The 14,600-nt window shown below is 47.4% G+C and overlaps 1 protein-coding gene across 1 annotated transcript in view; it reads right to left on the bottom strand.

Annotated features, from left to right (window-relative positions):
* LOC133343010 (probable phospholipid-transporting ATPase IA) overlaps nucleotides 1-14,600 on the bottom strand; it is a 113,591-nt gene that overhangs the window by 63,679 nt on the left and 35,312 nt on the right. Inside the window, 15 exon segments of the mRNA XM_061552435.1 lie at nucleotides 1,252-1,390; nucleotides 5,153-5,292; nucleotides 6,306-6,390; nucleotides 7,230-7,299; nucleotides 7,931-7,980; nucleotides 8,512-8,594; nucleotides 10,355-10,460; nucleotides 10,719-10,788; nucleotides 10,897-10,985; nucleotides 11,205-11,282; nucleotides 11,868-11,962; nucleotides 11,965-11,994; nucleotides 12,542-12,707; nucleotides 13,596-13,707; nucleotides 14,406-14,533. Coding sequence (XP_061408419.1) covers nucleotides 1,252-1,390; nucleotides 5,153-5,292; nucleotides 6,306-6,390; nucleotides 7,230-7,299; nucleotides 7,931-7,980; nucleotides 8,512-8,594; nucleotides 10,355-10,460; nucleotides 10,719-10,788; nucleotides 10,897-10,985; nucleotides 11,205-11,282; nucleotides 11,868-11,962; nucleotides 11,965-11,994; nucleotides 12,542-12,707; nucleotides 13,596-13,707; nucleotides 14,406-14,533 — 1,441 coding nt within the window.

The raw sequence follows: 14,600 nt of genomic DNA on the forward strand, positions 1-14,600 counted from the left end.
TCATCCAATCTGATCATTCACAGCATCATAAGTTATGTGCCCCTTGTTTTGTAATGCCAACAAATACATAGAGGCTAAACAGACGGAGCGGATGTGTGTCCGTTTGGAATGGATACCAACTTACAGCTATAAAAATATCTGTGCATTTAATTGATCCATCCAAAACTTGTTCCTCCGCTGTGGATGGATTCAAAATCGTCGCAGCGCTGCCACGATGTAACATCTGGCCAGCATGGAAGAGTAGGCCAAATACCCTCTTGGGGGGCTCTCAAGGGCTCTATGTAGCGGAGCCCCTTCTGCCAGCGTTGCTGTGAGCAGGCAATTGCAAAGCCGGATCTTAGCAAGAAGACATCGCGGATAGGAGAAGAAAAAAACAGAAAAAGGGAGCCTATTTCTGTTTTTCATTTGACTGTGTATTCAGGTAATAGATAATAGAACATAAACGCTCACTAGATTGCGTTATGAACAAATGCTTTCAAATTCCCTTGTCGGAAGTGTGTTCAGTGGCCTACAAGAGCTGCAAGGAACAAATTCCCCGCTAATCCAAGGCAAACGTGACCCATCTAAACCATTTACGTCCATTGCACATTCAATGCTTTCTGTTAGAACTACTGCATATCTTGTTTCAGCTATTAAAGCCATTTTCGTAGGCCTTTAACATTTACGGGAAAAAATGGTCTTTGGAGCAGCCTACTGGCATATGGGCCGAATTCCTTGGAGGGAATGTTGGCAGCTGCCCAATTAAAGGTTCAACAATTTACATGCTTTCAAAGATGCATTGTTGCTAAAAAGCCACAATGAACATTCGGTCATAATCGTAAACCTTTTCAACAACAAGCAAACCAAAACTATACCAAGTCATCAGCAGCATCTTAAGGTGTGTGTTTTTCTGATGAATAAACTTTTCCTCTTGTCACCATGCATCACGCAGTAGGAAAAGAGCAATAGGTTATACACTGCGACTTGTGTTACAGGACAGAGATTAAGCTGCAATTGATTACATAAACACAGCTTTTCTGGTGACATTTACACTCTTCACATTATGTTTTGTTTGTTTTAACAACGTGTGTACATCTCTTGGTCGTAGTTTTGTAGATGCCCTCTATAAAAAACAGTTTACAAATAGCAATGTTGAACTTTGCTCCTGGGTATGCGTCACCAGCTGTGCCTTTAACATAAGGACTAGCAAATGTGTTTCGGCGAGTGGGTAAAGAATCTGCCAGATTATGATGTCGGCAATCAGCGCTGTACCAATATTGATCGCAGTTTCCTGTTTGTCTCCCGTGAGCACCCAGATCTTGATGTCAGCCCGTCGGAGAGTTGCAATCGTCTCCGGGACCCCGGGTTGTAACTTGTCCTCAATGGCCGTGGCTCCCAATAGGTGCAGGTTCTGCACATATCAGCACACAAGTACACACACAATCAATTCATTCATGAGCTGTATAGATTGTTCAAAAGAAGAGATAATGAGAGAGAACCTATTAAAAACGATTCCGAGTTGCCACACCACTGGCCACATTGCTCTCTCCCAAGTGCTGACATTGACTGTCACACTATACCCATTTTAAGCTTCATCAACCTAGGGCAGGCCCAGCCAAGGTTCAGGTTAAAATCGTCACTGAAGTTGTGCACAAACGAAGAAAAGCACTTTGCATCAATGGAATTACAGACCATTGCAACGCCAACCACTCCGGCAGCACTCCCCTTAAAGCAAGAACACAAACGCAAGCAGGGATACCAACATGCACACACACACCACGAGCTTGCACGTGCTCACACAGAGGAACGGACACACGTGAGGATTTTCTTTTAAGATTGGAGAGACTGATGGCGCAAGTGCTTTTATCTGGTAACTTGTATTACTGGCACAGAAGGGGAGGGAGCGGTGGTGGCCAGCTTCAAATCCTTGTTTTGTTTCCTTCCCCAGAACGAGTGTTTACGTAACTGCACCAGGTACTCATTTTAGGCCGCCGCTGCTTCGGGAAGCCTACAGCAAGTACAAATGGCAGCAAGATAGTGTAAGCGGGGCTAAGAGCCGCACCGTGACCACTGACATTGTCGTGAAACGCACAAATTGGTACACAGCTGCTTCGCGGTGGCATTTACAGAGACCGTGGTCCGGTATTTTCAAGACCACGACCGGGCGCCCTGCCTGCCAACCGCGCTCATCCTGCGTGGGATGGGAAGATGCCCATTCGTCACATGGAGCGAAGGGCGCGGCGGCCATGCGATCGCTTAATCCCCGCCGTGCTGCGAGCTTCGATAAACGAGTTCCGCCGAAACACACGCAACACGGGGGGGGGGAGAGCGACGCGTTGCGTATGAAAGCAAACCCGTGAAAAGTGAACGGAAGACTCTGGGAGGATTCTGCGCCCGCTGAGGTTCTGCCTCGTGCTTTATAAGAGATGCCCCCTTTGTGCGTCTGGCACGCGTTCACTCGCCGGCGTGCAGGAAGTCACGGTTCGTGCGAGCGGGCCACGTGCAAGAGTTTTTCGCCCACGATGAGGGGGGGAATTTGAATCAGTGGGGCTGAAGGAATGGACTAAAAAAAAAGAAACTTTTCTAAATTCCGCTTGTTTATTGTATTTCTTATTTGATTGTGAATTATTATAATAATTACACTTGTTGGTTTTCGTGCGTCACCACTTCACGCCTGGCGTGCACGCCATCCTCCTCCGTGCCGGGCGGCTGACATCTGGTGGGGCTTTGTTTGGGGTCGGGTGAAATTTCATCCGACTTTGCAGCTGCTCCAGTAGAGTGTTTGGATTGGATTCCTCCCAACACTGGACTGATCTCACTTTCTCAATTTTATTTCCCCTCCCCCCCCCTTCTTTTTCTTGATTTATTAATTCGAAAAAAAGACGTTTTTTTATCCTTTGTCTCTGTGGTGTTTTTCAAGAATTTTTTAAATATATAATTAATTTGCTATCAACGTGTGCCTCGAACGTTCGCAGAGTCTCTTCTGCCCTTATATATGAATCGAGTTCCGTGCTAGCACAAGCTGCCTTTGTTATTCGCTCTCTCGGCCACGTTAGAGTTTCCTGCGTCTTCCGCCAAAAAAACCTGAAGCTTCAGGCAAAATTCCCCCACCCCCCCCCCCTTACTTTTTATTTTTAGAAGACAAAAAAGTAGAAACCTCATTATGACCAAAATTTATTTTAATTAGAAACGTCAGCCTTCTGAATAGACGAGTGTGTGCTGGGTACGTACAGCTCCCCCTTATTCGGTTTAGCCAACATCACATGTTTAACAGGCCTGCCAAATTGGAGGGTTGTTTACACTTGACTTTGAAGAAAATTGAGTTAAATTAACGGAGCGTTTTTTTGGACGGCAGAGCAGAGCTGAGCAGAACCCACAGCCATCCTAAGGGTGGCTTCTCAGCGTCACCGCGAAGACCCGGCAAATGTACTAGAAAGCGGCAGCAGTGAGTCCATGATTAAATCGTGATATTAAAATAAAAAGTCAGCTCTCAAAACCTTTGATTGTACAATGTATCTATGTTATAGCAGACGTACAGATGCAACCCGATCCATATACTGCACTTCAAAGGCATGCTGGTCACAGCCGTCTGCGGTCTCTTTGAAATCATTATGCAGGGGGTTGTTCTGGCTGATGGAGATTTTCATCGACTGTTGACAATGTTTTCCCGTCACGCAGGGCTATGTTGAGCCACACGGCCGGCGTGTTTACAGGAATGGAATGCTTTTGTGTCAGGAAATATCGGTTACTCTCAGTGATGAATTTAGCCACGGTGCTGAAGAACCTTGCCGAGAGTAGATTAACACCGATGTGGGGTGCTTTCGATGAATGATAGGGGTCAGGGCTAAATGCTCAAAACTAAATGTGTTGTTGGCTCATGATATCTCTGCCACCAAAGTGGGCAGTAGGTAATACTACACATGGGTAGTGGTCGTATATTCCAAGTACTAAAGCGTACCCCACGGCTTTGGGTCACGTGTAACCGAAATTAAAACCTGATAAATCTAGCAAGAAACTGAAATTCCATCAAGGAGTAATACAAACAAACGTTGAACAAAAAAAAAAGATTCTTCCCATGAGAAAAGAAACCTCAAAACATCAGTATGTCTGGCCAAGTACCTACTCAGTAATGAAATCTTTGATCTCTCAATGTGGGTATTTGTTTCGCGAGCTACACTTGGGTAAAATCTAAAGTCCTTAATGCAGGGGCTTCTATTTCTACTCTCCTGGCGCCACCGTGGTTTCTGTGCCTTTGCCAGCGTTCGCTCGTGTGCCCTCGTCCCTCCTGCCTACGCGCGGTGGATGATCTGAGATCTGCACGACGTGGTCTGACATCCCATTATTCTCACCAAGTGGAACGGTAACAAGCCCCTTTCAAAAAAAGCCCTCTCATGGCCACGTCATCCGTGGCCACTGAGAAGTAGAGCCGGCTCGGTTTCGAGAACCGGGCTCAGCCCAGATTACCGTGGCAGCCTCGCCAGGGCGACCCAAATCAGTGTTAAGGGCCTGTGGCTTTGCTCTCTTTCGTAAGGGAGCCGCCGCACGCATTTTTCACCCGGGCCACACTCGTGGGGACCGCTACGCTCCGACCAGGAGCTTAGCGACCGACGGCGACAACGTCTTCGCTTCCCACCGTCACCAATCCGCACTGACCAGCATGGTGAATTATGGTTCAATAACCCACCACAACCAGCGCTACGAGGGGAGGCCCTCATCCGGCAGTGTATAGCCAAAAGGGCTGTACTTTTACAAAATGTATAACATGATGTGGTATATATAATATATGTAAAAACAACACGTGTTTTGAGAGTAAATATAACAATTATCCATATCCCATGTAAACAATATGTTTTTGCCAAGGGCTAATTAAAAAAACCATGCTGGTAACGAATCTCACCCCTAACCAAGCTGTCACGGTGTATTGAAATTCCACATTGAATCGCAGCCCTCCTTCGGCGAGGGAGGTTCACTCCAAACGAGCAGCTGTTGGCTTTGAGAAGCTCGCCACCTCGTGGGCAGAGCCGAGAGTGCTTCTGTGTCAAAGCGGAGAAGTTAGACGGGGGGTGGGGGGGGGGGTGCCAAGCGACCAAGCTCTGAGAGAGTGAGCTGCAACGAGCCGTGTGCAGTGGTGCAGCGGTGTCGTGGTGGTGGAACGGTGCAGCGATGGAGGCACCTTCTCGATGAGCTCGTAGGCCTCGTCCAGCTTGACGGCGCGGTCCTGCAGCGCGGTGCTAGCGCGTCGGTACTCCTCCAGCCAGTCGCCGTACTCGTCCTCCGACAGGTCCGCCGACGCGAAGCACAAGGTGCGCAGGCCTGCCGCAGACGCGGCGCAGCACGCATCCACGCTTACCGCCGTACGACATGACCTCGTGGTCATCGAATTAAGATTAATTTGGTTTACCGCACGGCGGTCACGGCAAGGCTAAGTTATTGGCCGTGCGCCGAGTTGGCAAACCATCGAAACAATGTGATTTAGTGCTTGGCAGGGCGATCACGACGAGTAACGGGACGGGTGCTCGAGGTGTCCCATCCACACTCGCGGACGTTGTGGGCGGCAGAAAGCAGTGCGGCAGTCTCTGCTCCCCACTGTCACCAACCCGCGTGGTGATGTGTGGTTGAATAACCCCCATCATAGCACAGAGCCTCAAATGAGTCACTGGTGCGGTGTGAAAATATCGCCACTTGAGAGACAAAGGCGGCCGGGCGTGGTGCTGGCCACCCACCCCTTCGTGTGCCTTGCGGGTCTTCATAGGTGCTTGCTAACAGCACTTGCCCCAACAGTATGTTAAGGCTAAACGGGGGATCTTTGTCTTTGTTTGTCTTTGTTACCTAAAAAAACCTCACCGAGTCTTAAGACGTTTTTAGGAGGGTTCTGCGTTGGGATATTTGGCCAAACCTTTAAAGAGTGATTGTTTTTCATGTGTAGGGGAAACCAGCCATATGAGGATATAATAATGAAAGTTCCACTATGAAAGATTTACAACCTATTTGATGCACTGCCACCTCCTGCCCACCTCGGCCCAGTGGGTTTGGGAATCCCAAATATGCGCGACTTTGACCAACCTTAATGTCCAGAGTACTGGGTTAAAGGCATACACCACCTTTGGTTTAACTATTATAATTCGTATTAATATCTGCATATTTATATAATCGGATACTATGCCATTGTGACAGGGCGATATTCAGATTGCTACAAAAACAATGAAACTTTCGTTCGCGTGACGTTGCTGAACACGTGACGCATATTCTCACAATGTAACCATGAATACGTAGATTTTCACAGTGCCCATGGTTATGTCAACTGTGCCGAATACGACAGTGCTTACCCTCGGAGGCGAACAGCTCCAGATGCTGGAGGGTGTCCTCCTTGTACAAGGAGTTATTCGCTAGGCGCTCGTATATAGCGTTATCCTGCAAGGTGAACAACAAACGACAAAAGGGAGATGGTACAACGCTGGAACACGTTCACATTTGAGTTCTCTTCCCCACACGATCCCACGGTGCAGAACGTCCCGCCTCCACCTGCACGACATCTCCCGAGCTGCGCTATTTCCTTACCCCAGCTGCCACCTCATCAATGCCTCCCCTCACGTCCCGACTGGGCTACCGCAACTCTCTCCTCCACAGTCTCGCCCACAAACATCTCACCTCCAAACTCCATTTGATCAAAAACGCTGCTGCTGCTTGTGCTCACCCACACTCGTTAACGTGACCGCGCCAACACCCCCGACGTTTCGTTCACTCGACTGGCTGCCAAATTCAATATCGATTCTCGGATCAACATCAAGATCACACTGCACCATCTACGAGACCCTCCACGGGCTCGCCCCTACTGACCGCGCGTCCACTTCTCACCCCTCGCTCAACCGCTTCTGTTGTGGCACTTCTTCCCCCGCCACCAGCGCCATTCTCTGCTACAGCAACCAAGGCTCACTGCCAAAGACACCGCCACTGACCCCCCGAGATTTAACCGTCGCTCAGTGGGAGATCACTGTTTTTCTCCTGTTCCCCCCATTGTCCAGAACCACTTTCGTTCAGTCATCTGTGCTTGCTGGCTCCCTGTTTCCGTTCAAGTCCAGGCTCAAGACTCCCCTATTTCCCTCTGCCTCCCGACTGACTGACTAAATATCCGCACCGTTTCTGGGTAGCATCTTTGAGACGCGGCCACAATGAGTCACTGCACAAATGCACAGTGCGCCGCGTCAAACTAAAGGCGGCGTGGCGTAGCAAAGGGCTGTTGCCAGACTCACGGCTCCTTTGCAGTAAAGACGAAGCTTTCCGGACGGGGTCCTCACGATCACAGACATGCGGCGCCGCATGCTGCCCGGAAAACAAAGCACACAGCAAGGGTCAATCATTCCTTCACTCATTCACCGCCTCCTTCATTATCCGTAATCAATAGCTGTCCTTTAGAATTGGATACATATGGGAGTTTGCTTCACTGTGTGTACCGTATACATGTACACCTGTGAAAGAGAGCTTTATAGCTCATCGGATCCCTTCAATATAAATATTCTGATTCCGATGTACGCATTGCATGTAGGTACGCACGTACGTATGCGTGTGAACGTGGAAATGGCGGTGCAGTGGCCAGGGCACTGTGCTACGAAACCCTACGACCTGAGTTTGATTCCCACAGCCACTGCTAACATCAGTAGTGGTCTTTGAATTAGCCTTGGATCTCCCCGAGGTGTACTCAGCCTTAAATGGCTGTTGCGTTGCGTGTAAACATCGGCGCTGGGGCGATAAAAAGAGAACCGGAGTGGTTCTGACCGTACCACCTCCTTCGCGTGCTATGCTGTCCTTAATCACGTGCTTGCTAACATCACTTGCACTCGAGACTGTGTAGACTAAACGGGGGACCCTCTTTTACGCGTGCGTGCGTGCACTGCATTACAATAGATGCACTTAACGGATGTGTACGTGCATTTCAAGGGTTCTGCACCCTTACCTTGTAAACTCGAGCACATGCAGCAGCTCAAAGTTCTGTTCCTGCCCCAGCTGCAAAAGCAAATAAAACAATGAATGCACAGTCAGCTCTCAGAATACACAATGACAACAATTCTTCCGCTTGAGCCAAAGCAATGTTTGGGGGAGGGAAAAATAAGCATTTGTGTATATCGATCAGACATCTGTCACAAAGCTATTGCCATAAACAAACTTGAGACATTGTAAGTGCACATGTGATACGAGCATTTCCTGATTATGCACGTGTGAATCCTGAGCGTATAAACAATGTCATACAAGACTAACGTATGCAGCATTGCAGCATTACAGTGTCAGAGAAACAACACCACCATTGAGAACACACACATTCCATTTACACTCCTGTAATAATGATCCACCCAAAAAGACAGAACACGCCCGAGAGGACGTCAAGCGTGAAGGCGGAGCGACACACTCGGCTAGCGTGCAAACGCGTGACGGATCGTCATAGCGTCACAAGATGGTGGTTGCATGCATCCGTGCGAAACATGCACACATTCTACGCAGCTGTACCCCACCGTCGCCTCGCCCTCTCCCCCTGCTCACAGCGTCGATGACGACCATGTTTGGGGTCCGCACGGTGAAGGTGAAGCCCAGACTGCGGGCGGCTCGCACCAGCGCCCCCTCGTCTGCAACACAGGAGCCACGAACAAGCACCACCACGGTCGCATCGCTCTACGGGTGCGGCGCGACTGCACAGAATCAGAATCTTTATTTATACTGGAGGAATCCGATGAGCTGTAAAGCTCTTTTTCTACAGATGTCCAGTAGGCGGCACGGGGTGAAAACGTTTCAAAAACAAACGATGCAAACACACGACAGGGAGTGCAAAGTATTGTAAAGGTAAGTAAATCACTAAAATATTTAAACAAAGTCTTTTTTATTTTACCAGGTAAAGTCCACTGATGTATTAGCTTCTTTTTCAGAAGCGACCTGGCCACAGGTGATAGCTCAACGAAGCGGCTAATCATGTGGAAATTGAAAGCAGCCAAACAATCGAAATTTATTATAGCAGCCAAACAATCGAAATAATCTCGATGCATGTTGTGATGTTGTGCGCGTGAAGAAAACGAAACGTGGACGATCGCGTTAAGTGGGAGCAGAAATGTTCCGTTATCAGCGAATGCACAAAAATGTAAATGTTGATCGCAGAGTTGGATTATGTTTGAACTTATCCGAGTTAATCTTTTTTATTTTAATCATTGTATGCCGCGTGTTTCATCCGTTCCCGAAATGTGTTTTCAAAAGGGGGCTGTACACGTACAGATAATGCTATTCACAGAAAGCTTGACAAAAAAAACTTCCATAGGCCTATACCGCATTGTGGTGCTTGGGCATCGAAGAATAAAGTAAATTTCAGCTGTTAATTATACAGTACAGTACGCTGCAGGTGTTTGACCGTGGCGTTGAGCCGCTTGTGACTGTACAGTTGGTCTCTTGATCCCTCATTTACAATGCACACTGCAGACAATGGTGTGCACTCTGTCAATGTAGCAACACGGCTGGACATAAGAGGTCAAACTTTTTTTCTGGACAAGGGTCAAACTAAACACCGGTGTTTGCGTGTCACACAGGTGAAACTGGTTCTCAGTGAAACCCAACTCCAGAAGTGGACAAAAGATGCACTGAGTGAAACGATGAATACCCTGGTGTTTGACGAACACCAAATCCGTCACACAAATACGTGGCACTCAGAGAAATGCAGTGTGGTCTGTAGAATTAGTATATTTGAAATCTATGGAGAGTTTAATGTGAAGATATTGTGTTCACGTAAAGGATACCTTCCACGTGTTAAAAAAGTGAATACAATTACTGGAACGTAAATTTAAAAATTATATTCACCAGGGTAACCATGACGCACGCTGGCTGTAACAGATCGTGCAGTGACCATGAATTACCACGAATGGATTATTGAGAGCAGGGGTGGCGACCCTACAGACCACGGACCGGATACGGCCCACAAATTCTTCTTCTTAATTAAATGTCTAGAGGCTACACGAAGCCTAACAGCATCCACCCCCAAAACGATTTTAAATCCGTCACAGCAAGCATCGTAAAAACAATAATTGGGTACTAAAGGCGAATATTTTCAACTTGACCACACTGTGTTTTTAGATTTTGCATGCCATGATGGGCCTCCTGCAGGGACAGTAGTCACCAAGGTCAAGGTCCAGGTCACTCTTGCAAATGAAACTATCCCGGTCTCTTGAGCTCCCACTTGGTTGAACAAAATAAACTTAAACTTGTGCTGCGTGTTAATGTGCGGCCCACCCACCCAAAAGGTAATTGAAAATCCTATTGGCCCGCAGCAAGGCACAGGCAGGTTCCACCCCCCCCAACCGCTGATTTAAATTCTCCTTCCGGTGAGAAGCGATGGTCGTCCCCTTACCGGGCGAGGAGGCTTGATAAACGATTGAGCCATCCTCCGCTTCCGGCACAGCCGTGTGGCACACGGACATCATGACGAGGAATTCGTAGATGACCCCAGCCGACGGCTGCCAGGACAGATAACGTAGAAATAAATAAAAATTACGCCATAATTACAATTCCGCGGCCTAAATTTTTCTGTTTGGGAAGTGTTTTTATTTTTTGCACAAAAAATATGTAAACAAACTTTTGGTAGCAACAACACCCACATGGAAAATTATGTGACTGGTAATTAATGTTATTAAACATGTTATTCCTTTTACAAAAACAACAATAATAACGCTTGTCCTTTTAACACATTTCTTCACCAATGTTTCACGGCTCACATGATTGCTGTGGAGATTTTGCAGCAAAGCTGGGTCCTGAAATCCCGCTTCTGATGGTTCTTCGTTATGCCTTGGAATAAACAAGTACAATTTTAAATCCACCCTCCATGTGATCGAAAAGAATAAACATGACAACGACCAGTCAGACAAAAATAAACTATTGATGTCCACAACTTACCCATAAGCGATGCCGGCCACTGTGGCTTTCTTGAACTCCATGACATTGCAGGTTAGTGTGCCGGTTTTGTCCGAGAAGATGTATTTTACCTGCGAAGATTAGAGATGGTCAAAATTCAACTCACCGAACTCATGGTAAAAAAAAAGCTAGACCATCAAAAAGAGAAAATGACAGCTCAATGAATTTGCCGGGTTTTTTTTTTGTGTACGACAATAACAGCTAATTTCGTGAGTGAGTCTAACAAAGGTCATGCTCGTTATGATGACAATGAAGAATGCCTGAGATGAAGTCACCACTGTGTGCCCTACCTGTCCCAGCTCCTCGTTCAGGTTGGATGTCCGAGCCATGGCATTTGTGTTGCTTTCCTCGTGGTACATCTCCGCATCCTGTGGGCACACCGACAGCAAGAGTTCGACAAATGACGCCACTTTCTCCTAAATTGAACTCGTACCGTGACACGCTACTGCTAGACACATACATCTATCAATGGGATATCCCGTTTATGTGGTGCTGAATCAGATACAATTTATATATGTTTTAAATTGGCGTTAATAATAACAATACAAATTTAATTTATCCAGGATAAACAAAGAACACCTTAAGACTCTTTTTCAGGAGGGTCATCATGAAGTTTGGCCAATTCCATGAAAAAGTATTTGGTATGTGGGAGGAAAATGGAGTCATCGGAGATAACCGATGCACACTGGGGGGGAAACACAAATCTCCGCACAGATGGATTTAATCGACTAGCTGTACTACCATCTCTTGGCCATCTCGCAGCTCCTCAGACGTGTGTGATCAACCATCCCTCCCCTTCCAAAAGGGTCGATTCGAGACATGAGCCACCCGCCCAGCGTATTAAATTGATCCAGTTTCTAAATACTAAAATTCGCTTTTTCGACACACAGGGTTCGTTTGGCAAAGCTGACGGTGCAAACAACTGTAACGCAGCAGAGTGAGCAAGTGCATACCCAGTTGATGAAGAAGGCCTGTATGAACTTGACAACCTCCAGGGTCACCAGGAGACTTATGGGAATCAGGTTATTGTAGAGGATAATGAAGGTCAAAAGTTGAAGCCAAAGTTTGACGGTGCATTATCTAAGATTAAAAAAACACACAAAAAGCAAGTTAGGTATATGTTTGTAAAATCACATTGGTTTACTGTTGAAGAAAAAAAACAGAGCATAAATCGACAATGATCAGTCAAAAATAAACCAATGTTTTCTACCCAACCCTATTAAACTTGGCAATCATGCCCGTCAATCCCCATAAGCCGACACACCCATCGTGGTGCCCTGCCAAGCCCTTTGAGTTAACACCTAAACTGTATTATCACGCTCCCAATGCCCATACGTTTACCAAACAACCCAACATGACGCCTAGAAATTACCTCTCATAAATCCTCATATTCCATCACGACAGCTCAAAAGCTCTACAGAAACAAACTTAACCCGCCATGACAGCCAAAATAACCGTAGCCCCGGCAAAACCCATTACGCCGCTGTGTGCGACGTTTCGTAAATGTTCTTCATCCATCACAGCACCCCAGAAGCTTCACTCTCCCGGTAATCTTCTGGGGCGGCAAAAAGGGGCGACACATTTAACCCGATCACTGCGCCCGCATTTGTGCACCCGAAAATCTGACCTCGGAACCCCAGGTACCAGTCCCCTTTCCAGTGTGCCGAGGTCCAGATGGAGGAGCCAATGGCACTGGCCAGGGCCATGAGCAGAAGTGTCACCACCAGCAGCAGGATCTGCAGGTTCGTCACGCGGTCCACGTTGGAGCGTTTGAGTGGCGCGCGAGTAGAGTTCTGAAGTGTACAAAGACAAGAGGAAGTGTTTGACCACACACGTTTCGCATCCGTTCGTAATCCAAGTGGTCTTCCCGGGTGAGGCCAGCCTTTGAGCATTTCGTCTGTTAAGCTTCACCACACATAAAGACAAAGATCCGCCGTGTAGCCTTAACAGACTGTTGAGACAAGTGCTGTTAGCGAGCACCTATGAAGGCCGGCATTGTACGCGAGGGGGTGGGTGGTCAGCACCACACCCGGCCCTCTGTCTCCCAAAGTGGCGATGATTACACAGCGCATTAGGCACACATTTGAGGCTGAGTCGACTTGGGGGGGGCCAAGAACAGGTTCAGATAATTGCAACTGGTGTTGGCCGTGAGCGGGAATGGAGCTTGAGTTGACAGGTTCGTAGCGCAGTGCACTAACTGCGACACTTTCGCTCCCCACACAAACACTACCACGGGCATCCTCAGGAGATGAAGATACCCGTAGTCGTGCATGGCAAAAGTTTGAGAAAAAACACCCAACACGCAGCCTAACAAAATACTCATTCATGTAATTGAACAAACATCCCGATGCAGGACCCTCACGAAAAAGAGTCTTAAGACTCGGTGAGTCTTTAATGGACAACTGGAATTTCAATATTTGGACTTTTTTTAATGATATATGGTAGTCTGTGTGTGGATTAATGCAAGCATTCATGCGAGTTTGCATCTATAGGTAAGCCTGAATAAAGACGTAGCTTTGTGTATGAATGCCTACTTGGCTGTTAGTCGGTATGCGTGTATTAATGCATGAATGAATGCCTGCTTATTTGAAGCGATAAACATTGTTTTACCAGGTGAGAATCAAATGAGGATGTGTTCAAATTTCAAATGTGCTGAGTAACATGCAACACGTGCGCTGTACCTGCATGAGCTTAGTGTCGTGGCCTGTGTACACCACAACGCCAAACACCCACTGGGTATTGCGCAGCTGGGCTCCTCTCAGTAAGATCTGGTCTGGGCCCAGTGGCACCGTGCTGATCAAAGACAAAGACAAAGATCCCCCCGTAGAGTCTCAGGAATTTAACTCGGGTCGTTGGGTTCGAAGCGCAGCACGCTAACAGCTGCACTACCGCTCCCCATGCATACACCCCCGAGTAGAAATCGCATCGTCTCCATCAGTCGTAACCATTGTAACCTTATCAATCAATCGCATCCAATAAGATGAACAATTAAACTACATTTACATACGAAGAAAATGTATTCCATTTCTACCACATGTTATTTTTATGGGTTTGGCAGTAACATCTGCAACATGTAGAGCGGTCTATTCAATGCATGGCTCTCCAATATGTTTTTGGTTTATGCCACGTGTTGTTCAGGATTACGTCCGCCGTTTCATCCCAAGGACTGGGAGCTTTTTCAGGAATAGCCGTTCTGACGTTCCTGAAGAAATTCACACAAATGAAGATGCTTCCAGCCCGTGGAGCGAAACGTCTGAGATCATGTCAAACAACATGTGGTACAACCCAAAAAACATGTCGGTTAGTTGCATGTACGTTGAACTTTTTTTGCACCGTACATAGCCAACCATGATTAATCCGAGGTGCGGAGCTACACTGCATAAGCACAAAATCCTCCGCGGTAGTTCAAACGCAGAATCAAATAACTGCATTTTCTGGAGGATAGAGCCTCGAGCAATGGAGAAAGTGACACGTTATTCGAGGAGACCTACCCATGTCCCTGTAGTTGGATGTTCCCCGTGAAGTCGTAGAGGTGGCGATTCGGGGCCTCGCATTCAATGCGCCCGTCAATTGACAACAAGGAATCGCTGGTCTGCAGTCCGGCTGTCAGTGGCAGGCCCTGCGTGTGGTCGGTGTAAGGCAAGAAGAAATGCGCCGGTGAACAAAGGGTGAGTAAAGAAGACGGG

Source organism: Lethenteron reissneri, chromosome 16 (genome assembly GCF_015708825.2).
Source record: "Lethenteron reissneri isolate LAM-NWPU_2019-01 chromosome 16, ASM1570882v1, whole genome shotgun sequence".
In the NCBI taxonomy this organism is placed as follows: Eukaryota; Metazoa; Chordata; class Hyperoartia; order Petromyzontiformes; family Petromyzontidae; genus Lethenteron; species Lethenteron reissneri.